General features: G+C 38.4%; 1 protein-coding gene across 1 annotated transcript in view; it reads right to left on the reverse strand.

The window, feature by feature from the left end:
• Positions 1-220: 220 nt before the first annotated feature.
• Positions 221-26,575, reverse strand: part of CCDC168 (coiled-coil domain containing 168) — a 29,696-nt gene continuing 3,341 nt past the window's right edge. The window contains exons 4-5 of the mRNA XM_011977227.1: positions 13,700-21,197; positions 221-13,384 (exon numbers count right to left, since the gene is read on the reverse strand). Coding sequence (XP_011832617.1) covers positions 302-13,384; positions 13,700-21,197 — 20,581 coding nt within the window. The 3' untranslated portion in view covers positions 221-301. The remainder of the gene's footprint in view (positions 13,385-13,699; positions 21,198-26,575) is intronic.

Raw genomic sequence — 26,575 nt, forward strand, 5'->3', positions numbered from 1 at the left:
TTTATGCGTCCCAACCTATTGGTTTGCACCTTACCATATCTGATGTATCCGTTTCTGGTGAAGTCTGGTGGTTCCTGATGAAACGGTACGCAAAATTGCCAGAGTCAGCAAAAGTGCCTGGACTTTCTAAATTGTTAATGGTAAATAACAAATTTCAATCTATCACTAGAAGATTGGATTACTTTCTATCTTTATATAAAAACACTTCACGAGGAAGCCATTGGACATTATATGATTTTATTAACAGAATATCACAATAGCGACCAGCTGTCCACTTCAGAGGAGTTTAGCTATGGTAATGTCAGCTGCGAAAAACTGTAGTAAGGGACCCCGAGAGCGATCCCAGCAACTTTTTTGAGGAACTCCATATATTCCAAGAACTTGAAATCTTTGCTACTAGGGGAACTCTGAAGTTTCTTTTCTTTAAGGTTGCAGGGGGAATAGTCCAGCGAATGGTTTTGGGTATAACCTCCAGTGAGTCTGCTGGTACACAGGCAAAAAAAAAGGGCTGGTTTTGTTTTCTTTCAGAATAGAAGTTGATATCGTTGTGATGAGGTTTTGATGTTGATTTATGTTTGCTTTGGAAACAATCCAGTCTTTCTGAGTCATAACCATACACTCTCTTCTTCCTGTCACATTTCTCTTTACTGTGTGTATAACTGTAATTGTGGTCCCAATGACTGTTGTTCTTCCTAAATAAATCAGATCTGGCCTTCTTTCTTTCTTTGCTTTCTGGGTGCATGTGAGACGTGCCTTGTTTTTTTGCAAGATGTAATTTAATATTTGATTCAGTTAAGGAAGCTAAAGAGTAACTTGTTCTGCTCTTGCTAGTCCATGGAAGTTTCTCTTCACTGAATGATACACTAGATGACCTAGACTGAATTTCCACAGTATTTAATGAACTATGACACAACCAGTCAGGAGATTTCATTTTGAAAGATGATCTGTATTTCCTGCTTTTGTGGGACTTACAGGAAGGTGATGTAATAATTAAGGTTTCCTTTCTGCACTCTCTAGTACAATGGGAACCTGAATCTTCACTGTAAAATGATTTCAAATCAGTTGTGATTTTGTAGAGATTTTCCAAAGGAATGCCTGTCTGCAATTCAAATAGAATGTTTTCTGATTCCTGACTTAAATAAGTGTTGGCTTCCAGAAACATACATTCCTCACTCTCACTTACTTCGAGACATGAACATTTGTCCAAGTCAGCTGGACTCTCAATATCTGTCTGAATATCAATAAAATCTTCAGAAATCTGAGTTTCATGTGAAACAGCTGAACCAGTAGCATTTTTCTGGGTCCTTAAATCAACAGATTCATATGCATTCCTTTCTTGAAACCATACGTGATATTGTTTGTTTTTTTCTGGAGTCACATGGAATTCTGACCCTGAAAGAACTTGAAGATCTTTCTTCCTCAGGCCGTGCAGATCACGGTCGGAAGCACACACAAGGGTTGGCTCTGGGAATTTTCTGATGAGTGATGAGTTTTCATGGGGACTTTGCTTTTTGAAAGAAATATGTTGTTCTAACAGTTCTGTATCAATGGAAAGACTACCACTTTCTCCACCAGCATCTACTTTTTTACACATTGCAATTGTGTTTAACTTATTATGTTTGGGAAGTAAATTTGGCTTAGGGAACGTACTTCCAACAGGAAGCCCTGGGAGAAAACGAAGGTATTTGTATTGTAAATCAAGATCTATTTGATGGAGAGACTTTTCCTCAAAAAGTAACAATATTCTGTTTTGTCGTTTTGGTCCTGTGAAACCAGGATGAATACAGTTAGATAAGGGTTTCTTTCTCTCACGAGCACTGGTCATTGCATAAGATTCTCTTACAATTCCGGGAAAGGCTTTCATTTGTATCTCCAATGTTTTCACAGAAAAGTGCATGAGGAGTTTGCCTTTTTCTTTTACTGAGTGCTTTTGGAGGGTATGAGGCAATAGCATCTCACTAGCAGAAGTCACTGAAGATGTTCTATTTTCTAGCTTATTAATACTCTGTGGCTTTGTGATTGTCTCCTCACTACCACTTGAAACATCAACAGTCAGTGTCTTCGTATTGCTGACAAGAGGGGAATCATTTTGGTATTTATGTTTTGAGTTAGGTTCTATGGTATCAGTCCCTTCTAGAGACATAAAGCTCACTGTTTTATGTCTCGAATAGAACCTCCAACTGTTATCTTTTAAAATAGTCCCTTTTGGATAAAAGTTGAACATTTGTAAAGATTTTCTTGCCATCTCTGGTATCAGATTCAGTTGTATTTCAAGCGCTTTTGACTCTAAATGTTTAGTAAGCTTATTTCTTTCTTTGGGAGTAAACTGTTCTAAAAGGGGTTTGTGCTGCAGTTTGGGATATATTGCTGTTGATATTGTATCTGGACCCTCTGGAAAAGGTAGTGACTTCAAGTCGTCAGGCTTATAGGCTTGTATGTTACCCAGTTTATCAGAAGAAACTTTGTCTTGGATCATATTTTTAACCTGGGATTGAGAGATATCTTTGGTTGCTTCACAAATGGGAAGTAAATGTTCTGCATTTGTACTGTCTGCAACTATTTTGACTTCATTACTTTTAACTTGAGGCGGTATGGGCACAGTTCCTGGGAAAGCTTTTTGTTGCTGAACCTTTTGTGTGCTCATATCCCATACTGGTTCACTCTGATCCCTTTGCTTGGGTAACTTTGGATCTTCAAGCATAGATGGACACTCTGTGGGTGTCAGAATGCGTTTTGGAATCTTTTCTTCCTGCTTGATGATACGTAACTCTGGTGTTTTAATGATCCTTGAGACATCATGCCCTGGAACAATCTGTTCTTTTGTTTGTGCCTTTAAGTATTTTTTATTCATTTCACTTCTGAGGTTTGCTTCTGATTTGACATTAGAAAGTTTCTGCATTTGTTGTTTGTCCACTGCAAAGGGCTGGGGATCTTGTGGAACTGTGTTTGTAAAATTCTGTTCCCGTTTTACAATTGTTAAAGTGTCTCTCTTAAACATGTCCTGGAATTTGGTGTTTGGTGATTTTTCCTGGAATTTAGAAAGACAGATTCTCTTTTCTCTTTCTTGGTTTGTCTTAGAGTCAGCGTGAGGTGAACGCATCATGGAAATAGAAAGACTTCTGATAAATATTCCTGAGATATCCTTACTCCACGAAACCATGTTCTTTAGCTTAACATCATACTCTAATTTCTTTCTATTGCTTGGTGTACCACGCTCTGTGATATTAAGCATCTGTGGAATTGGGTGATTCTGGATTTTCATAGTTAAATATTCGGTGCTCAATTCTCTTTTCAGATCTCTTATTGTTAATCTGCCTTTCTGGTCTTTACATTTGGGAGAAAGAGGAACGTATGAATAAAATGAATCCAGAACATTTCTTTGAAATAAGTTTTGTAGTTGAATGCTTTGTTTTGCATTAGATGCTTCTAGTTCTTTTTTCTGCTTTTGCATGGTTAGGTGGCTATTCTCCCTTTCAGTGATGACCTGAGTCTTCATTTGAGATTCCTCTGCCTTTAGAGATGGAAGATGCAGGTGTGCACTACTGCTTGTGTCCATTCTTCCTCTCTTCTTCTCCAGATTGGCAGTCCTGGCCTTGTGCATCTCTGTTTTCTCTTCTTCCAGATGTAAAGCTCTGTTTGCACCTATTTTTAATTTCCCTTCTTTCTGATTCACAGTAGTATCATTGTCCATTTCTATTCTTTTATGCTCTAGATTTATATTGGTGTTTGCGTCTGTTTGATCTTTTTCCTTCAGCTCTCCTGATTGAAATGGAAAAGTCCAGGGAGGGAATAGGGACTTCGGAAGCAATTCCAGAACACCTTCCTCTTGTTTTGAAATGAGCAATGCCTGCTCCTTTCCCCCTTTTGCACGGTCAATCTCTGTCATATCCATGTGTATTCCTGGTAGCATCTGTAGGCTGGGGTGTGCTGTTGTTTTCTTGTCCACATCTGTTTCTGATAGTGTCTTCTGCTTTCCACTTTGAAGAGGAAACTTAAGAGAAAGGATAGTGTTTGGCCTGGTCTTGCGTCCACGTTCACACCTTTGGATCACTTGCTTTTTCATGACAATATCTTGTTCTTCTATATTTTGGGGGGCATTCCAACTGATGATGATACTTATTTTTTTGGGTGATCCCTTTGTCTGTGGTGCTAACGCTTTGGGAGAAAACATTTTGCTGATTCTTTCATTACTTTGTACATCTTTCCCTGGCTTATCAAATTTACATGAACCTGCAAGTTCTGGAGATAGTTTTGATGAAGTTTCTTGCTGGTGAGCATCTCTCTCTGAAACAGAAAATCCTTTTGAACTTGTAGGGGTGCCAAATGTGACATACAGTTCCTCAGATATTTTCCTTAGCAGTGAGACTGAAACCTTAGGACTGATTTTATGGTTTAAGTTATCCATTATTTCAGTTTCTTGCTGAGTCTTTTTCCCTGTAAAGAGCCATTCTAGCCTTTTCCCACTTCTTATGGTACCAAACCCTGTGAAATAAATGTCATCATCCTCTGAATTTAAAACTAACCAATTCAAATCTCCTTCTGACCTGACTCGTGAAGGTTCGTTCCTTTGCTGGATGCTGATCATGAAGTTTGCCGTCCACTGTTGCTCTGCCTCTGGGCGGGGCACATACTGTTCTGTTTGCTTAACAATGTTTTTATCATCACCTTCAACTGAGTCTCTATTTGCTATTTTCTGGGTATTTGAGGGTACCTGGAGATTTCGCTGTGGACAAGATGATCCTGTAATTCCTGGTGTGTCTTTGTCTATTTTGTTCCCTGAATCCAGATAAAGAGGAGGTGCTGATGATACAGAAAGAAAAGTCCTTGACAGAACCACACATGCTTCATCTTTATCTTTGTGTACTTTTTTCTCCAGTTTGTTAATATTCAACACTAATTTCTTTGCATTAAGGATATGTGACATTGGTGAAATCCTTGGCTCTTGGCAGTGTATCCTGACCCTCATATCTATCCTTTTCACTTCATGCCTGTTTTCTTTCTGTGACCTATGTGGTTTTCCTTTTCTTACATCACCACTCCTTGCCTCTGCATCTGCTGTTTTCTCTGTATCTGGTAATGCTGATGGCATTAGTGGAAGTAAAAAGGATGTCTTACCTCCAAGTCTTTCTTCATCTGCATGCGTAGCTCTCCCCAGTTTAAGGTTAGATGGTAATGGTTTGGAAAGGAGTATGCAGTGTTTTCTTTGAATCATACCTGGTGGTTTATCTTGACCTTCATGTTCCTTTCGTCCTTGCCCTCCAAAGTTCACGTGCAGTTCTGTTCTGTGGAGCATACAGGAACGAGGTGACTTCTTTGACTTCAAAGTTATATCTGTGCCTCTCATGTCGATTATTTTTTCTTGGTTCTTCTTTTCTTTTTGAGGGATATGTTGCTTTTCATTTTTAACATCTTTTGAGATATCACCAACAATGGACTCTCTATGTACAGTCTCCCCTATGTGTGATATTCTCTGCAAAATAGGTCTTTTAAGCCGTAGCATTTCATTATCTAAATGTGTTTCTTTATCCAATTCCAGTTGAGATAGGGTTGGCAATGAAGTGGATTTGGTCAGAACCGCACCTGGTTCAGCTTCACATTCCTGCGTCTTCTCTTCCTGATGTTTGGGGAATATTACGATGTTTACTGTTTGCACATCATCCTCTTCCTTGTTCTGCAACACATATTTTCCTTTTTGTAGAAAGATTAAAATACCACTAGCAATTGGCCTTATATATGTGCCTCCCTCAGTATCTGGTGATACCTGGAGTTTTACTAGGGGAAAAGAGGATCTTGTTAATATCGGTATGCTTTCCTCCTGGAACCCAGCACTCATGTTAAGGTGAAGTGGGGAGGATCTAGAAGGACTCTTAGACAACAAGACACCTGGCCCACTTTTAACTTTCTGGATCTTTTCCTCCTCTTGCTCTCTAGTTTTCCACTGAAGATCACTTAAACTGTGTGTATGTAAGACAGGCAATTTCTTTGCCTTCAAATACATTTTGTTGGGATCCAGTACACTGGTCATATCCACAACTTTTTCTCTATCCTTCTCTTCTTTCCGTAGCAGATGTGCTTTTAATTGCTTTACATTACTTGAAAGTTCTCCATGGGTTGCTTCTGGACATGCTATTCTCCCTGCATCTGATGAGTCCTTGGACCGTGACTGTGAGAGAGATACTTTTGTAATTCTTTCCACGTTCTCTTCTCCTTCTATTGTATCAAACTTAAGATAAGGTGGAGTAAGTAAAGAAGTATTCATGCTTGTCAGACCCGTAACTTGTTTATTTTTATCTTGCTGAATGTTTCTTTTTTGTTCTTTACTTTTCCACTGCAATTTTTCGGTATTGAGTTTCTCTGAGAGTAGTAATTGCTTTGCCTTCAGGTCCGTACATTTGGGGAGCATTTTGTCTTCCGTATCTATTCTGAGTTCACCTTTCTCTTCTTCCTGTGCTATGGGTTGTACTGGTCCTTTTGAGTTGCTTAACGTGTAACCATGCAGTGACTCAGCGTATGCTTTTTTGCCTGAATCTGATGAATCCTGAATCTTGAGTGGTGGGAAACTGAATTGTGTTTTTCCTAATGTGCCTTCCTTTTCATTCCTTCTAGTGTCACAATTCAGGTAAAATGGAGGAGGAGGCAATGAAGGAGAAGGTTTCCTTGGAACCACTCCAGGTTCCTTTTTGCTTTCCTGTACTCCTTCCCCTTGCTCTTCAATATTCAAAGGGCAGTTCTTTCCATTGCATAGAAGTGCAAGTGGGGATGCCTCTGGTTTCAAATGTACCCTTTTGGGGAGTATTCTACCTTCCCTGCCTTCTATTTTTACTCTGTCCTTTGCCTCTTTATATGGCATTTGTTGATTTGCTTTTAGTATTACTTCATTTGAGCTAATACCTTCATTTGAATTTGCATGTCTGCTTTTTCCTGCACCTGATGATATAGGAAGCTTTAGTTGTGAAGGAGAGAATCTATGGTGAGAGAGAGAAGGCATGAACAGATGAATTTTTGTCAGAATCATGTAAGGACATCCTGTCCTGTTCTGCTTCTGTCCTGCTCTCTCTTTCATGCCCCACTGTGGCTCCTTTCTCTTGCTCAGAGGACTGTGCTCAGTGATGCTGAACACTAGTGGAGGTGCTGATGTCTTTGCCTTGAAAACAGCATCACTGGGGTGCGTCAGGCCATGCATGGATACTGTTTGTACTCCGTCTTCTTTCTGTGGGAGAAGTTGTTTCCCTTTCTTTACAAGGCTCTCTGTTGGCTTTGTAGGTGCTGTTTGCCCTGAAGGCAATGATTGCTGGATCTCAAGAGGTTGCATAAAGCTTCTTGTTATTCCTGGTTCGCCTTCCTCTTCTTTTATTGAGTCTAACTCAAGGAAAGCTGAAGAAGTGACAGAAGGACAAGTTTTGTTCAGAAGCACAACTATTTCCACCTCACTTTCTTGTGCCTTTTCCCCTTGTTTACTGATGGTCACCTGCAGTTCCTTCGTTTTTAGTATATGGGAAAGGGATGAGTTCTCTGCCTTCACAGCTATGTACTTGAGATGCATTACACTTTTCTCTGAAATATTTGTTTTATCATTTTGGATCTGGGCCATGTATTTTGTTCTTTTTGAATCACCTGTGGTATCATTCAAATACAACAAAGTATATTTTAATTTCCCTGTATCTGATGATTCCATGTGCCATGAGGGTGGAAGAAAAGATCTTGTTACTCCTTGTTCCTCTTTTTTGCCTGCTGTTCCTTTGTCTAATTTACAGTGAGGTAGAGGAGGTATTGTCAGAAACTCATCTAGCTCACTTTTTCTTTCCTGTACATGTCTCAATTTTTCTTTTATGTTTGTTGGTACTTCTCTAGTTTTGGAGCCACTGCTGCCAGGAATATTGAGTGTGTGTGGAAGTGATAATTGCTCTGCCTCAAAAATTGTGCCTTCAGGTTGCATTATATAATCCACACTTACTATTTCTCCTCTATCTGCTTCTTTCTGTGGCTTGTATTCTTGTACTGTTTTTACATCATTTGAGCTATCCACCCCAAATGAGTTTGTATGTGCTATTTTCCCTGCATCAAATGATTTCTGCTGCCTTAGTTGCAAAGCAGCAGATTTTATTATTCCTTGTAAGTCTTTCTCTCCTTCCTTTCTTGTGTTCAATTCATAACGAGTTAGAGAAGACTCAGACGGCAAATATGGGAACAGAACTATTTCCTGTTTACTCTTGTGTCCATCCCTTTTCCCTTGCTCTGTGCCTATTCCATCTGCTTGCTGTTGCCCTTCAACTTCTCCATCCCTTTTCCTTTGCTCCTCACCTTCTCTGTCTTCTTTCCCTTGCTCCTGGCCTTCTCCATCCCTTTTCCCTGGCTCTTTAGGATTCAATAGTAGGTTCTGTGAAAGTGCCTTCTTTCCTTTCAGATCTTTGTCTTTTGGATACATTAAGTCTTTCTCAGCTGATGTTTTTACTTCATCCTCTTCTTTCTGTTGCATGTAATCTTTTGCTTTTTGTACTTCACTTGTGATATCACCCTCACTAGGCACTCCATTTGCTTTTTTCTCGGTCTCTGATGATTTCTGAGGCCTTAGTTGTGAAATACCAGGTCTGATTATTCCTCGTTGGTCTCTCTCTCCTTCTATTCTTGTGTCCAACTTATAATGGGTTAGAGAAGAATTGGAAGGAAAATATAGGAACAGAACTGTTTCCTGTTCACTCTTGTCTCCGTGCATTTTCCCTTGCTCTATGCCTACTCCATCTGCTTTCTGTTGCTCTTCAACTTTGTGATCCATTTTCCCTTGCTCTGTGTCTTCCCTATCAACCTTTTCTTGTCCTGCACCTCTTCTGTCCTCTTTTCCTTGCTCCTCACCTTCTCTGTCCTCTTTCCCTTGCTCCTGAGCTTCTTGATCCATTTTCCCTGGCTCTTTAGTATTCAGTGGTAGGTCTTGTGAAAGTGCCTTCTTTCCTTTCAGACCTTTGTCTTCTGGATGCATTATGTCTTTCTTAGCAGATATTTTTACTTCATCCTTTTCTTTCTGTTGCATATAATCTTTTGCCTTTTGTACTTCGATGGTGATATCACCCTTACTGGCCAGTCCATCTGCTTTTTCCCCTGCCTCTGATGATTTTTGGTGTGATAGTTCTGGAAGACAGTATCTTGTTATTTCAGTGACATGCTCTGCTTTTTCTCTCCTTGTTTCCAGTTGTAAATGAGAAGGAGAGGGGATGGAAGCGCAGGCATTCATCAGAAGCACACTTGTTTCACCTTTAATATGTTCTATCTTTTTCTCTTGCTCTTTGATGTCCAACTGAATTCCCTGTGAAACTGATGATTTCATTTTCTTCAAAGGCCTATTTTTTTCCATGTTTTGCCTCTCCTGTTCTTTTTGCAGTATAGGTTCTAGGGCCTTTTTTACACGGTTTGAGATATTATCAGAAATGCACTTTTCATATGCTGTTTTCTCTGTATCTGATGACTCTTGGAGATTTGGTTGTGAAAAAGAGGATCTCATTTTTATTTCCACGGCTTCCTCTCCTTTAATTGTGCCCACTTTAGAGTAAGGTGGAAAAGAGATGGAAGCAAAAGGTTTGTTCCAAATCTCAACTTGTTTATCTTTCTGAATCTTTTCCCCTTTTTCTTTGATGTTCAACACTAATTCTTGGAATACTGAAGGCTGCTTCACCTCAAGAGCCATTCTTTTGGAATGCATGTTTTTTTCCAAAGCCTTTTCCACTCTGTCTTTGTCTTTCTGCGGCATATGTTTTGCTTTTTTGATACTGCTTAAACTATCATCAATTGGCTGCTCACATTTTTCCATTGTATCTGATAATTCCTGGTGTGTTGATAATGAAAGACAGAATCTTGTTATTCTTCTCGTGTACACCTCTTTTATTCTGGGATTCCATTCCAAGTGAAGTGGAGAAAGAATAGAAGCACAGAGTTTATTCTGAACTACATTTAGATTACTTTCATCTTCCTGCATAATTTTCTCTGGTTTTTTATTGCTCCATTGTGGTTCCTTTCCATGCAGTAAATGTTTAAAAGGTGATTTATTTCCTTTCAAAGTGATACATATGAGGCCCATTATGTCTTTCACATCTACTATATTTTCCCTATCTGCCTTCTTTTTCTGTGGAAAACATTTTGATTCTATTACATTACTTAAACTCTCTCTATTAACTGACTCTGCAAATGATACTAGTGTGACATTTGATGATGCCTGGAGCTTTAGTGGTGGAAGGCAGCCCTTTAGAATTCCTAACTTACCTTTACCTGCTTTTGTTCTTGAATTTGAATTACTATGTGATAGAGATGGTAAAGAAGTACACAAGTTTGTCAGTTTCATACTTGATTTACCTTTACCTTCTTGCATCTTGCCCTCTTGTTTTATAATGTCCAACAACAAAGGAAATTCCTTAATACTGAGTATATGTGGCAGTGATGACTTCCTTGGCTTCAAAATGATGTTAGGGCTTTTTATTCTTTTCACATCCATTGCTTTCACTCTATCCTTCTTCTCTCCCTGTGATATATGTTGTTTTGTCCTTTTAACATTACTTGAAATCACCCCATCAATTGTGTCTTTATTCAATTTGAAGTGAGGTAAAGAAAGACTAGACTCACATATTTTTGCTGCAACCAAATCTAGTTCACTCATTCTATGTTTCACATTGACCATTTTCTCTGTCATGTTCCACTGCATTTCTAGTCTGTTACTTGGGGCACCACAGTCGCTGGTATTGAGTATATGTGAAAATACTGATTTCTTCAGTTTTGAAGTTCTTCTTTTGTGGCATATCACGCCTTTCCTAATAACTTGTTTTATACTATCCTTCTGTCCTTTACTTTCTTGCAAAACAGGCATGGATGCAGAAAGAGAATGTAATGTTACAGGCAGACATACTTCTTTTTGTACCTTTTCATTTGCCTTATGTGTTTCTATCTTCTTCCCAAGTCTTAACTTGGGTGAGCCATTACTTGATATTAAATCAAAGACCTGTACCCCATCTGATGATTTCATTCCTTTTGGAAATAAGAGACTTGGATATTTTATAGTTTTATGGTATGATCCTAAGAGCAGCATTGTATCTTGTTTTTTCATCTGCCTTGGAGTACTCAAGGGCATAATCCATTCTAGTCCATTATTAGTTATAGTGCTTAGTTGATCTTCAGAAAACAAGTCTAGTCCTGGTGTCCGGCTTGACAAATTACCGCCTTCTGATAATGTTTCCTTTTCCTGAGGCATTAAATGTTGCAGGAGACAAGGATACTTTTGAGGGTAAGATATATGCTCCCAAAAGTTCTCATAGGAAATTGGTAGGTACTGCCATTTTTGGCCTGTTTTGAGTAAGGCTTGTCTTTCTTTACTGTTTTGAGTATTTCCAACTATGACATCCATTTGTTTTACTGCTCCTCTAGTCTGTGAAATTAAATAGTCATAATGCGGAATATCCATAGCATCTAATTTCTCTTGTTGCATAGACGCATTGAACTGAAATAGATCTGTTTTGGAGTGAGATGCAGGCTTTGGAAGAGCCTCATATGTACATTTTTCTTCCTCCTCTGCCTGTCTTGGAAAAAGTAAGCCAATTCCTTTTGTATTTGAAGTGTGGTACCCTAAACTATCAACTGCCTTTAATGCTTTCTTTACCTTTGGTGACTTAATCTGAAGTATGTCCGTTAGAGAGTGAGAAACAGATGCTGGAAAAGCTTCGTGTGTACTTTCTTGTAGACGTTCTTTCCTTCTTTTAATATGCAGATTTATTCCTTCTGAACATGGAGGTTGATCCACCAGAATACCTACTTTGTGTGATGCTTTTTCTACCATTGGGCTTAAAACTTTTGAACTCATGATTTCTTCTGCTGAGTCTTCTTTCTTGGGATTTTCAATATGAAGGTGATGTAATTTGCAAGCGAAAATGGATTCCAGAATATTCTCTTTATTCTGATAACAATTACTTAGATGCTTCATCCTCAATGTTTTTGAAAAGTCAATTTTCTGTCTATTTGATTTTAATGTAATATCCAAATTTGATTGCTCTTTTCCCCAGAGATTTTCATTGAAACTTTCAGAGATGGTAACGTTTTCTTTTCTTGTTGTATTCACTGTCTGTTTTAAGTGAAGAGGGTCTTTACTGAGGAAAGATTCAGAATCCAGAATACTTTCAGGAACATGATCTGGATTCACCTGTTCTTTCTGCACTGCAGGCACTTTGTTCTGGACCTCTGAATTCGTATAAAGAAATTTCTGTCCTTTAGAACCTACAAAGAGAGCAGTTTCCTTTAATCCTTCTCTTTCCAGTACATGTGAACTATTTTTTCTGTTAATGTACACATCCTCTTCCTCAGCTACCTTTCCCGTGTTTTCCAAATGAAGAGGTTCCATAATGGGGCAGGCCATAGATTCCAGGTTTGTCATAGAAATATCTTCTTGTTTCAGCAATTCTTGCTCCTGGCAAGTCTTTTGTTGAGAAGTATCCAACTCTGTAAAAAATATATTCTGTCCTTTTGAGTTTAGTGGAATATCTAGTCTCTTTGATTCTTCTCTCTCCCATGGAATTGAAACTGAATGTTTGGCAATGCCCACATCTTTTTCCTTTGTTCTTTGTGCAATGAAGAATTCAAGTTCTTCATCTGTTCTAACTCGTGGGGCATCAAAACTACTGTAATTGATTTGTTGTGAACTAATCCTTAACGGTCCAATATAGTATTGGGATATGTCTTCTGAAATGCTTTGGTGTTTTTGTTCCTTTTCTCTAATATCTTGTTCCTGTTTTCTGAGAATGTTGGACATATCAGTACATCCCGACAATGACCTTTGCATTTCTTGTAGCGGGTTCTCCAGCTTTGGCTGTGGAAGAATGCATGCCCTGTCTTTTGACTCGTCTTTCTCCATTTTTACTTTTGTAAGCTTTTTAATGCTAGACACATAGTATCCAGAGTCAAAAACAGCCTTTAGAACTCGATGTACTGCATTTTTACTCAGCTGGAATGACTTCTGCTGCTGGATGTTACCTCTCAGTTCTTTTTTATTGCTTGCAGTACCATATTCAAGCAGCTGGGAAACTGGTATTCTCTTCGCCTTCAATTTTATCTGTTTGGTATGCATAGTACTTTCCACATCAGCTGTCTTTGCCTTATCTTTATGTCTTATGATTTTAGGAAAAATAGATGTGTAGGGATTAGGATAACTCCAGAGAGTTCCTGAGACACACAGCTCTTGCTGTTTATTTTGCAGGGCAAGTGTCTTGGGATCTGCCCTTGTTTTCCAGTCTGCAGTTTTAGATTCTTTCTTGTTTTCAATTTGAAGTAGATGTATCTTAGAGAAAAAAACAGATTCTTGATTAAACTCTTCTGCAACATTTATCTTTGCTTCTTCATCTATTAAATCAGCTTCTGTTTTCTCGGGAGTGATGTTCCTAGAACACACCGTATTGATTAAAGATGCTTCTGTTTTGAAAGGACCAGGCTCTCTCATTTGATTTGCTCCAAACTCAGATGGCTGGATATCCTGTGGAGCTGTTTGAAACAAAACCTGTTGTCCATACCCTTCCTTCTCCCTCACTTTTGCTTTGTTTAGGGAATTTCTTGTTTCAGAAGATTGTTCATATATATCCCAGGTACTAGGTGATTGCTCCATATTTATGCATAGTAGACGAGGTATAGAAACATATATAGATTTTAGCTGGGCATTTAATGCAACTTTATTTCTCTCTACTTCTGTCTTCTGGGCTTTAAAGTTCTGTTTCTGTTCCTTATTAATGTTTACAATAGCATAACCTGCAGTATTAAGTGATTGTGAAACTGCTGATTGCTTTGCCTGCAAAGGACTACCTTGGGGACTTGACCTGTCAGCTATTTTAAGGCTGCCATTCTGTCTTTTAATTTCTTCTGAAGCAGGCGAATGCCTGCCAACGGAATCTGGGACAATTGCTGCCAAATTACAGAAAGCTTTTTGTTTGAAAACAGAATGGCCAATGTTCTCTTTATCATATTTATTTGATATGGCATCATCTGTTGCCTCACTGAGTTCTGCACAATTATCTGATTTCTCCATCCTTGGGAGCCCAACTTTGAGACTTTCTTTTCCATTTTTGTTTTTTTCTATTTTTACATTTTTTTCTGAATTCCCTTTGTAAAACTGACTTTTTGAGATAAAAGGTTCTCCCAAAAGCACATCTTCTGATTTACCAAGATGAGGATCCTTCCTAAGATGTGTATTTGCCATGAAGCTTTCTGCATAGAATGGATCCATTTCTGTAAGATGTTCTTGCTTCTTTTCCCCACTTTCTCTATCATGTAGTTTTGTTCCCTTTACCAAGTTGGAAGTCCTTCTCTTGTCAGAACACCTTGCTATCCCTGCAGCTAGTGACTCTATTTGTGTTGGTTGTGTATGACTTAACCCTGATATTCTCATGTCTATCTCTGTTTGGAATCTGCTTTGCCTTTTAATGTCAGAGGTATCTGGAGTGAAGGAAATGGTATTTGGAAATGTATCCATCACATTTTCACCTTGCCACATTGCTTTCAGTTTGGGTTTTAAATTGGATTCAAGTTTCTTCCTGTGTTTTGTAGTAAAGTGTCTATTGATTTTATGTATCTGTGAAATTGGTGATTTCTTTTCCTTCATAGTTAAACATTTGGGATTCAATACAGTTTTCCTTTCTGATAACTGTATTGTGTTTGCCTGGTTTTTAGAGTCAGATAAAACAGGCATAAAGAAATCTAAAGGACCCAAGGAACTTGCAGCTACATTTTCTTGTATCTCTTCCTTTTCCTCTGTAGTATGACCATCCACATTTTGTTGCTGTGTTCTGTTAGACAGAGTGCCCCTTGCTGCTGTATTGATTAAGAGTTCATCAATCATTGATTTGGATGGTGGACTCTTAGCATATTCAGTGGCACTGCGTAACGCCTCTCCTATACTTGTGTACCATTGCCTCCCTTTCATCTTGTTCTTAAAGCGGTGCTGTTTTTTCTTTCTGTGGTTTTCTGTAGAACATCTTATGATATTAAACAACTGCGAAATTGGTAGTTGCTTTGTCTTCAAAGTTACATGTTTGGGACTCGTTATACTTTTCTTGCCTATAAACTCTAATGTATAGCTCCGAATTTCATATTCAGATGACATGAGACTGGAGAAATCTAAAGGTTTTAAGACTGTTTGTAAGTTTTTTGGATTCCACGCAGTTTTCTCTGAAATAGAACTATCCCATTTCCTTCTAGGATTTTCATCCCAAGGGGTATCATGTGGCATTGAACCAATCTCTGATTTCCCTGTTTTGGGAAATGAAGTCTTTAGACCTACCACACATTTTATTCCTTCTTGCATATGAGGACTTTGTTTCATCATGTAACCAGAAATAGGCTCTAAAACAGTTTCTCTAAAGTGTGTTTCTTGCTCTGTTTTTTGCACTATATGAGACAAATTCCAAGAACTTCTGCCTTCAGGACTCTTCGGTTCAGATCCTGATTTGCAAGGGTCAGGGTCTTTCATTTGATATGTACTGAAACTGAGGTGTTGACTATAGCATGGAATTGATTCTGGTAACATTTTTTGAATATTTTTATCTTCTCTTTCATGTTGTACATTCATGTTCATTGCATTGCTAGATTCGCTTTCCATATCAGTCAAATTGACTTTCTGTGCCTCCCCACCATGTGGTGATTTCTGTAACTCCAGGATGGTTGCTCGTAGATCTTTATTAAACTCTGCCTTTCCCCCTTTACCGGAATTGTGCTGTTCCCCCACACCTTTCCTAGGAGTTGGTACACCACGTTTTATTGCACCAATTAAAACCTCACTGTTTAGTGGGTCCTCTGATTTTAGAGGAAGAAGTTTTGAATTTAATGTACATACTGTGCCATTTTGAATCCAGAGGCATTTCTTTGTCTCCTCTCCTTGTATTGGCTCTGCAGGCTGAAGTTGTTGTGGGACATCTTGTTTGGTAACAAACAGAATTTTCCTTCTTCCTTGGTTTTCTAATTTGTGAAAGTCAAGATCCTTCCCCTGACTTGAACGGAATATGAAATGTTGCAAGTGCTGTGGAATTACTTTTAACAATGCCTCTGGTTCCCTTTCTTCTTGCTCTTCATCTTGAAGATGGGTTTCTTTAATGTCATGTGAAGTAATACTATCTTCATGTGGAGATGTATCTTGCTTTACTTGAGTAGAACTTAGTCTATTTTCTCTTAGCATGTCTTTCTCTGTTTCTACCTTGCCATACTTGTTAATGTCAGGTGTCATAGTCAGGAAAGCATATGTTTCATCTGCTCCCTTTTTGCCTTGATGCACTTCTTTCATTTTGGTTGTCAAGTTACAGCTCAGTTCTTTTCTACGGTTTGGACTAGCACTAGCCTTGATATTGAGCATGTATGAAATTGATGGCTTCTTTGCTTTTATAATTCCACATTTGGGATTCACTAAAGTTTTCATGTCTGAAAATTGTTTTAAGTTTCTCTTCCTTTTAGGTGTAGATAAAGCAGGCATGCACGAATCAAAAATCACTGTCTCTTTCTTTTCACTACCAGTGGCTTGTTCCTTTTGATGGCTAGAATCAGATGAGATACCACCTTCTCTTGCATAAAATATGATTTCATCAACCTTTGCTTCCCCAGATTTTAGAGGTGAAAACCTAACATAACTCTCTACCTTTTCAAATTGAAATTGATCCAGTGTAGGGCATGAAGTAGACTCCAAAATAGTTTGTGTAAAATGTTTTTGTGGTTGTACCTGAATATTTGTATTTCCTGGTTGCTTCAGTTCCTCATCTGATTTGACAAGCTCATTATCCTTCTGATATGCATTGAGTATGAAGCCATGGCTATTCTCCGGAGTCCATAAAACTTTGGGAGGTGGAATCTTACGACCTACAGGGACTTTTATGTCATTTTCTGTTTTGTTGACTTTTGGTAGTTCTTCAGCTTCTGAAGGACCCATTTGGAGACTAGTCTCTGAAGTAGTTTGTTTAAAACCTGTTTGGTGCTGCATACGTTGTCCATTAATAGGTAGCTCCATTGTTAAACAGTTCAGCACTGGGTCTGATTCAAGATGGATTTCCTTCATTTGACCCGCATCAGACCCCAGCTGCTGGCTCAGCTGTGGCGCTGCTTCTAATAAAACTTTCTGTTCCTCTTCCTCTCCATCTTGCAATTTTTCCTCTCTGTCATGGGATATACTACTCTTAGCAAAGACATCAATGTATGTCTTATCTGCTGTTTCTCCTTGCTTTAATTGAGACTCAGGGAGACAGAACTCTGTCTGCAAACTGCTATGCATTGGAGAGCAAAGGGTATTTACACATTCAGGTACAAATCCTTTAGTTTGATTTAACTTTTTAAACTTAGTCTTAAAGTCTAATTCTGATTTCTTTCTGTGGCTTGTGACACTCACTGTCTCTGAGATTGATGGCTTCACAGCCTTTGTATTTACGCATTTGGCCTTCACTGTGCTTGTTGGGAGAGAAAATGTTACTCTCTTTTTCATCACTTTAGAACAAGATAAAACAGGCATGCAGTAATTGAAAGACTCTAGCGAAGTTGCTGGTAAATCTTTTGGTATTTCTGTCTTTTTTTCTGCAAAACAGTAACCCATTTCTCTTGTATCACTTCCATTACTTGGAACATCATTTTCTCTTGTTTGGTTTAAACGGTCTCCAATCAGCGATTTTCCTGATATTGGAGAAGGCATCTCTGAATCTGCAGTGCATTTGCAGCCTGTTTGTGTTGTTTGAGTACTCTTCACATTCTCAACATGAGATGGTTCCATTATGGGAGACACAACAGACTTCATAATAGTTTCTGTGAATGGTTGATGCATTTCTTTCTCTGTTTTAGTCTCCTTAGCTAGATGTGCATCAAGTCCAAGGTTCCAGCTATCATGCAGGACTGCTTTTGGTAGAGTTTCTTTAACACCTTTTACTTCATCTTGCAATTTAGCATCTAGTATGTTTTGGGATTCATTTCCCTTATTAATGAAATATGGATACTTTTCTTCCCTTTCAATTTGGGATTTCTCTTGGACTAGCTTGATATGACTGTGATTCTCTGCATTTAATCTGCTATGCATTCCAGTATTAGGCAAAATAGACATGTGAGGGTAAATAACATTCAGAAGCATACCTGCCACAATTTTATCTTGCAGTATCTGTTTAATTATAATTTCAAAATTGCCTCCCTTTTTTTTCCTGTGGTTTGGAGTACCACATATATTGCTATAAGGCATCAGTGAGATTGCTGGTTTCTTTACTTTCATAATTACATATTTGACACTGAGTACACTTTTTGTTTCTGATAATTTTTTTTTAATTTCCTGCCTTTTAAAATATGGTAAAGTAAGCAAGTGGTTATTGAAAGACCCCAGGGCAACTGCAGGTAAGTATCTTTTTACATCTTCCTTTTCTTCTACAATATGACTATCTATTGTCTTTTGGAGGTTTCCACCAAATGGGACACTATGCTCTGTTGTATCAATTAAAAGTTCACCAACTGGCAAGTTCTCTGGTATTGTAAGTGGATTCTTTGGATCTCTGGCACCCTCTCTGTCTGTAGGTCTATCTGTGCTTTGCTTCACCTTCTCAACTTGAAATGGATCCATCATCGGGCATGGACTAGTCTCCAAAATAGTTTGTGTAGAAAGATTTTGTAGTTGGACCTCTTGCTCTTTATTTGGGGCTTTACTACTTCCTGAACTGATCCGCTCCATTTCAAATTTGATGTATTCGGGCTTTTGCTTTAGATATACGCTGAACCTGAAGCCTTGTGTCAGCTCTGAATTTGCTTCTTTCTCCTGTTCCTTTCTATCACATTTTTGTGGCTTTTTAAACGTAGAGCTCTTATCAATGTATTCTGCATTCTGTGTTTCCTTCTTATCTGGTAATTTCTCTTGCTTTGATGCTGAATGACTGAGCCTTATTATTCTTAATGTATCTGTCTTGGCTTTTAATCTGCTATGTGTTTCTGTATCAGGTAGTTGAGAAATGTTAGTGTAAGCGGCACTGTGAAATGCATCAGACGTTTCTTTATCTTGGTGCATATTTGTTTTGTTACTTCCAGTGTTGCATTCTAGTTCCTCATTTTCATATAGGTCACTATCTTCTGTAACATTAAGTATCAATGGTGTATTTTCCTTCAGATTTACACTTTCTGCACTCACTTGAATTTTTATGGCTTCTAATTCTTCACTGCTTTTATGCATTTTGCTTCCTAGGGAAATGACCAAATGGACATTTGACAACTCCAGAACAAGTTCCAAAAAATCTTTTTGTTTCTGTGTATTTTCCCTTGGAAAGCACCTTTGCATTTTTGGTGTATGGGTTGGTAACTCCTCTCCATTTGAAAGTTGAAGACAGGAATTCTCTGAACTTTGTAGGTTCTCCTGTATTTTCATTCTATTGTTTGATTCCATTTTGGGAGAGAAAACAAGTTTCTGCATAGGTTTTGATATGGTTTCTTCTAAAGATGTCTTGTGCTTTGGAATATGCAGATCAAATGGTTTTTTACTATTTGGAGCATGAAATTCTGTAATACCAATTCCCTTTGCTTGAGTAATTGAGTCTTTAAGAGATTCTTTACTCTTCCCATTTGTTTCTACTAGTAAACAAGGTGCTTTTAGTTGAACAGTGTTGACCATGAAGGATTGTTCTTGCTGAGGTAACACTTTTGGTGAAATATTTTTTAGTCCTTTGCTTTCTTTGTCATACTCCTTTTCCTTTTTAGTAATACCTGAGATTCCTGTCTTCTCAAGAGGACCTGCATAACTGATTTTCTCTGTATCTGGTGACTTATTTTGCTTCTGCAGAAAATGTCCACATTTTATTAAACTCGGCATGACTTTCAGTAGTTGTTTTCTGGAATAATTTTTAACATAAGGCAGAATAAGCTTGGAAATAGAAATAAGATGCAAAGCTATATCTGATATATCTTTCCTTTCATGTAATTCTTTCTTCTCAGTGTTATTCTTGCATCCTAACTCATTCCTATTTTTTAACGTGTGACATACTGTGATTTGAAATACTTGTGAAGTTGGTGTTTTTTTGGCTTTTAGAGATGGAATGTTAAGACTGAGTTTGCTTTTACTGTCTGGTGTTTTTCTTCTATTTTTCTGCCCTTTAATGGTAGACAAAAGAGGCACTGAGCTATGTACAGAATCCTGGTTTAATTCTGGTGAAACAATTTGTTGCTGGCCTTGTGGTTTTACACTCCTTAGTTGTGGCATATCTTCGGTAACTAAATTTGGATTCAGAGTTAAAACTAGAAATTCAGTATTCTTAAAAATAGTGTCTTGCCTCTTAATTGAATATTTAATCTTGTTTGAATTTATAAACCAAACAGAATGCTGATCCTTACCTAAGTGCTCATCAGACTCCAGGCCCTTTACTGAATATTGTGCCTCAACGATTGATGGAATTTTAACAAAATGTTGGTTCCTATCCAAATCTTGGGACTGGAAGGAGTCTTGTGTGCTGCTAGAAAATGGCTTCCTCATCACATCTTCAGGTTGGGCAGAGTTGCTGGCCTTGTTATCAGACTGGCTGTTAATTGATTCTTGGTTATGATTTATATATTGGGTTTGACTAGTAAATTGGGCTTCATAAAGACATTGATTCTGAAAAGCATTTTGTCCTGGAAAAGAATCCTGTGCTTGGACAGAAATAACCATTCCAACAGAAGGTTGATTCTGATTCAAGGGCTCTTGAGATCTTGAGCATTGATAAGTAGTTCTAATCCCTAACTTAGTTTTGGGTTTTGAAGGAATTTGATTTCTCACATTTTCTTCCAGAAGTCTAAGTTGATCTCTAGAGAGAAATAAGTGGGCAAGAGGGCAAGGTGCCACATCTGGATCTTCAATTTCTACAGCTAATCTAGAGGCTGAAAAGCTAAGATCAGAAGAAAATTCTGAATTTTTGTTTTTGTTGGTTTTCATCATTGAAAATAATTTCTTGGAGGAAAATTGTATTGTTTCATATTCACTGTCTGGATGCTCTGTATGGCTTAGATACATTTCCTCTACTTCTGAATAAAACAATGGCAAAGATGAGCTGATTCCATTTGAAGATGGCACATGACTTCCACTAGAGTGACTTACTTGATCTTCACTTTCACTAGTACCTGACCGTATTATTTCATGTGAGAATAAAATTCTATCTTCAAAGTTATATTCCTTTTCTTCAGATGTAAGTGATGAAATAATTCTTTTTTCTGAAAAGGTGCCAACTCTGAAATATAAGAAAACAGTGTACAAATGAATACTAGGATATATTTCATATAAGAATTACCTTCCAGATTCAAGAAAATGCAGCATAGTGTATGAAAACAGATCAGTATAGAGATAAATTGGAAAACCATTATCCATAATACAAAACAATTCATTACCTAGTTCTTCTCACTTACTAAACTAATTGACTGAAAAAGTGAAGTAAATCAATTATATATCTCAGAGAATATACCTCAGCATCTCTAAAAGTCTATTTTTGACAGGAGTGGGTCAAAGTTGCTGGATTAAGATTATATTCTTTTACAAGGAACATCTTTTCTGTTCTCTATATGAAAGTTTTCACAAAAAGAAAGCATTCTTAAAAAAATAAAAAAACATTCTTATGGAAATGTAATAGGTACAACAGAAGAATACCAATAGTATAAACTAACCGTCTATAGATAAATCCAGATTATGTTAACAGTTCTTTGGGATCAACAGAAAAGCCTACATTTTAGGGAAGCACGTCTCAGTACAATTTTAGGCTGGAGTAGCGATCATGGATGATGTGAACTTCCAACACCCATGTACCTCAAATGATTAGTCTCAGTCTAAGAAGTGCTCAGACCAACAGCATCAGCATCATCTGGTGTGATGGTTAATTTTATTTGTCAATTTGGCTGGGCAGTGATGCCCAGAGATATGGTCAAACATTATTCTGGATGTTTCTCTGAGGGTGTTTTGGATGAGATTAACATTTATATCAGTGAACTGTGAGAAAAGCAGATTGTTCTTCCTAATGTGGGTGGGCATGATCCAATCAGTTAAAGGACTGGATAGAACAAAAGACCGATACCTCAACCCCCTGACATACTCCAGCAAGAAGAAATTCTGTCAGCAGACAGCCTTTTGACTTAAACTGCACATTTTAGGCTTGCTAGTCACCATAATTGCTTGAGCCAATTCTTTAAAATATATCTCTTTCTCTCTCTCTCTCTCTCTCTCTCTCTAAACACACACACACACACACACACACACACACACACACACACATATACATAACCTACTGGTTCTGTTTCTCTGGAGAACCCTGATAATACACCTGGAAACGTATTTGAAATGCACATTCTTTGGTCCCATCACTATGGTATCTGAAGTTTTGAAGGTAGGGTCAAAAAATCTGAGTTTTAATAAGCTCTCCAGCTGATTCTGATACATGATAAATATTGATAGTCACTGTTTGATGGATGAGCAAGCCTAAAATCAAAAACTGAAATTCATATAAACTAGGTGAGATCATTCTAGTAGCTATTTGTTTGGGGAACACAGATTACCTCTTACTTTACTGTAAGTGTGACTTTACTTTTAAATACCCCTCAATCAAAGTAGTGAAGGCAGTATATGAAATCCATCATGATCTACTCAACCGCAGAAAATTATTTGTACTAATTGATTACTTATAGAACTGAGAATTAAAAATGAAATGCTAAGTCTCACAAATGACTGAATGGAGCTCCTCTTGGCCAAGGAGACCCCAAAGAAATCTTGAAAAATGAATTCCTGACCATGATGGGATGGGAGGTCAGACAGGCCTTATTATACCACCTCCCTCCCTCACTGCCATTAGGCTTTCTTTCCTAAGGGTAAAAAGGCTTGCACCATCCTTGATATCAACCAATGGCCTGATGCTGCCCCTCATTTCTGCTTTCAATGAAACAACCAGCTAGCATTCCTTCCTAAGAGACCACCAACCACAGAGTGGTTCTGCCCAGTCTAGGAAGGATGTGCAGTGGGGGTTTTCATGTCCCTGGCTTCACCTTTTGATGTCAGAGGGCCAAAAACTCCATGCTTATATCATGCTAAAGCTGCCATTTTTTGAACATGAGTTCCATGGAGAGGAATGAAGCTCAATTGCTCATGCACACATTTCTCCTTTCATAAATATTCATGATTCCTCCTACAGCTTATTGACTACAAGTATTACCCACTTCATTCAGCATGATTTCCTGTCTTATTCTTCCTGCCCTCCAATGGCCTGTGTCTGGCTTCTGACAGGAGGCTATGCTTCCTAGTCTGTCAGAATGGCTATCCTACAGGCTGCAGTCCTTTATGAACACCTTCATTCTTTTCAAAACCATCATTCTTCAGTTGACACAATGAAATCTCATTAATCTGGAGTTGGTTAATTAGAATTTGGGGGTATATTAGGCTATACTAATGATTTTGTTTTTTCATAGATAACACAAAAATATTAGGTAAATATTTAAAATATGTTAGTTTTCAAGTTCTTTCAATTTTTAGAGCACTTATTAACCTCTAATATATAGGCTATTTTATGGGCTGAATTGTGTTTCTCTAAAATTCATATGTTGAATTCCTAACCCCAGTATCTCAGAATGTGACCATATTTGTAGACGTGGCCTTTAAATAGGTTATTAAAGTTAAATGAGGTCATATGTGTGGGCCTTAATCCATATTTGGAGATAAGGTCATCAAAATGTGATTAAGTTAACTGATGTCTTTATTTAGAGTGGGGCCCTAATCCAATATGACTGGTACCCTTGTAAGAAGAGGAAATTTGGACACAGAGACATGATGGACATGCACATACAGATAAACGAGCATGTGATGCACATGTGTGTTTACTGCAGCACTATTAACAATAGCAAAGACATGGAAGCAATGCAAATGCCCATCAATGATAGACTGGATAAAGAAAATGTGGCACATATACACCATGGAATACTATGCAGCCATTAAAAAGAATGAGTTCATGCCCTTTGCAGGGACATGGATGAAGCTGGAAACCATCATTCTCAGCAAACTAACACAGGAACAGAAAACCAAACACTGCATGTTCTTACTCCTAAGTGGGAGTTGAACAATGAGAACACATGGACACAAGGAGGGGAACATCATGCAAAGGGGCTTGTCAGGGGGTGAGGGGCAAGGGGAGGGAAAGCATTAGGACAAATATCTAAAGCATGCTGGGCTTAAAACCTAGATGACAGGTTGATAGGTGCAGCAAACCACCATGGCACATGTCTACCTATGTAACAAACCTGCATGTGCTGCACATGTATCCCAGAACTTAAAGTAAAAGAAAAAAAAAGAAAAAGAAAAGAAAAGAAAAGAAAAGAGCATGTGAGGACACAGCAAGAAACTGCCCATCTGCAAGTCAAGGAGAAACACCTCAGGAAAAACCAAGCCTTTCAGCCTCCAGAACCTTGAGAAAATAAATTTCTGTTCTTTAATGCCACCTAATTTGTGATATGTTGTTATGGCAGCCCCAGCAATCTAATACAGACTGTATATACATCTTTGTTATCTGCTCATTACTTTTAGTATAAAATATTTGGTAGTAAAGTCCGTTCTTCAACTAAGACAAAATTTTGGGTTGGATGATCATGATGTCTACTCTCCAACACCTGTTCTACCTCAGATTATTAGGCTCAGTCTAATATAGTAATCCCATTTCTGAGTGATTAGTTTAGGAATGGGCATGATCTAATCCTAACATGAGAAAATGCTGAAGCAGGCTGGGCGGGGTGGCTTACGCCTGCTAATCAATCCCAGGTCTTTGGGAGGCCGAAGCAGGTGGATCACTTGACATCAGAGTTTGAAACCAGCCTAGCCAACATGGTGAAACCCCAACTCTACTAAAAATACAAAAAGTAGCCGGGTGTGGTGGCATGCACCTGTAGACCCAGCTACTTGGGAGCCTGCAGCAGGAGAGTTGCTTGAACCCAGTAGGTGGAGGTTGCAGTGAGCCGAGATTGTGCCATTGCACTCCAGCCTGGGCAACAGAATGAGACTCCATCTCCAAAAAGAAAAACAAAAACAAAAACAAAAAAACCTTGCAGCAAACCATTTCCCAAAATTCAATAATCCAATGTAAGATCAGCAGTTCGCTTTGCTCACTGAGACTATGCCTGGTCAGCACAGTTCTCTCTAATTTCTCATGTCACCTTCTGACATATAATTTATTTATTATGTTGTCGTTTATTGTCTGACCCTCTCTCACCCCCACACACTGTTTTGTTTGCTGATGAGTCTCAAGGGCCTACAGCAATGCCTGACACAGAGTAGGCAATCAGTAAGTATTTGCTGAATGACCATCTCCACCTCCAGGCTTCTGATTGCTAACAACAAACTGACCCAACTCTTTACTCAATTTCATTGAGGAGAAAAAAATCCCTCATACACAAACCACTCATAGATGTGACTGATTTTAGTGAAGACTTGGAGGCAGAAGCAGGAGAATGTTGACTACAGTCATGCAAAGGGCTCCCATTTAAACATTAGGTACATCTCCCCATTTGTGAGATGTCCTCTGGCCTCTCCCCACCAAGGAATCTTAATTGGCCTTTGAGATTTAAAAAATAACTCCTCATTCTCCTAGGAAAAGAGTGACAATCCTAGAGCCATGGTAACCACTACCAGAATCAGTTGTCAATCAATCAATGGCAACCCTATAGTCATAGTAACAAATAAACACCAAGTCTGCTTTTAAACTGTTTTATCTATCAACGATAACTCCCTTCAGGAAATGCACTTCTGAAACCAACCAGTCAGTGACAAGTTTAAGCTTTGAGAGTCAGGTGACTAGTGGCAGACTCTCACTCAAGCATGCATCTATGGATAAGGCCAACCCTAAAACAAACCATTCCCCAAAATCTGATATAAGGTCAGCCGTTTGCTTTGCTTACTGAGACTATACTTGGTCAGCTAGAGTCCCCAGATTTCAGATACTGAGTGGTGGTCTTATCCTTTATGTCACTCAGTCCTAAGCCTCATACCACTACACTTGCAACTCCCTCTGTTCTGCTCCCCTATTGCCCTCCTGCTACCCCTTTCTCCTTTGTCCTATTTCATAAGCAAGATAAAATCCACTCCATCTCTAATGCAGTACATTTTAACCATTCTGATGCTTAGGTTTCGGCCAATATACCTTTCTATTTCAAAATAATTTATTAAGATGCTGTCCCACTATTTCCAATAGCAAACACATGGAACCAACCCAAATGCTCATCAATGATAGACTGGATAAAGAAAATGTGGTACATATATACCATGGAATACTATGCAACCATAAAAAGAATGAGATCATGGCCTTTGCAGGGACATGGATGAAGCTAGAAGCCATAATTCTCAGCAAACTAACACAGGAACAGTCAACCAAACACCACATGTTCTCACTCCTATGTGGGAGCTGAACAATGAGAACACATGGACACAGGGAGGGGAACAACATACACCAGGGCCTTTTCAGGGATGGCGGATGAAGGGAGGAAACTTACAGGACAGGTCAATAGGTGCAGCAAACCACCATGGCACACGTATCCCTATGTAGCAAACCTACACGTTCTGCACATGTGTCCTGTTTTTTTTTTTTTTTTT

The sequence above is a fragment of the Mandrillus leucophaeus genome, unplaced genomic scaffold, assembly GCF_000951045.1.
Source record: "Mandrillus leucophaeus isolate KB7577 unplaced genomic scaffold, Mleu.le_1.0 Scaffold175, whole genome shotgun sequence".
NCBI lineage: Eukaryota > Metazoa > Chordata > Mammalia > Primates > Cercopithecidae > Mandrillus > Mandrillus leucophaeus.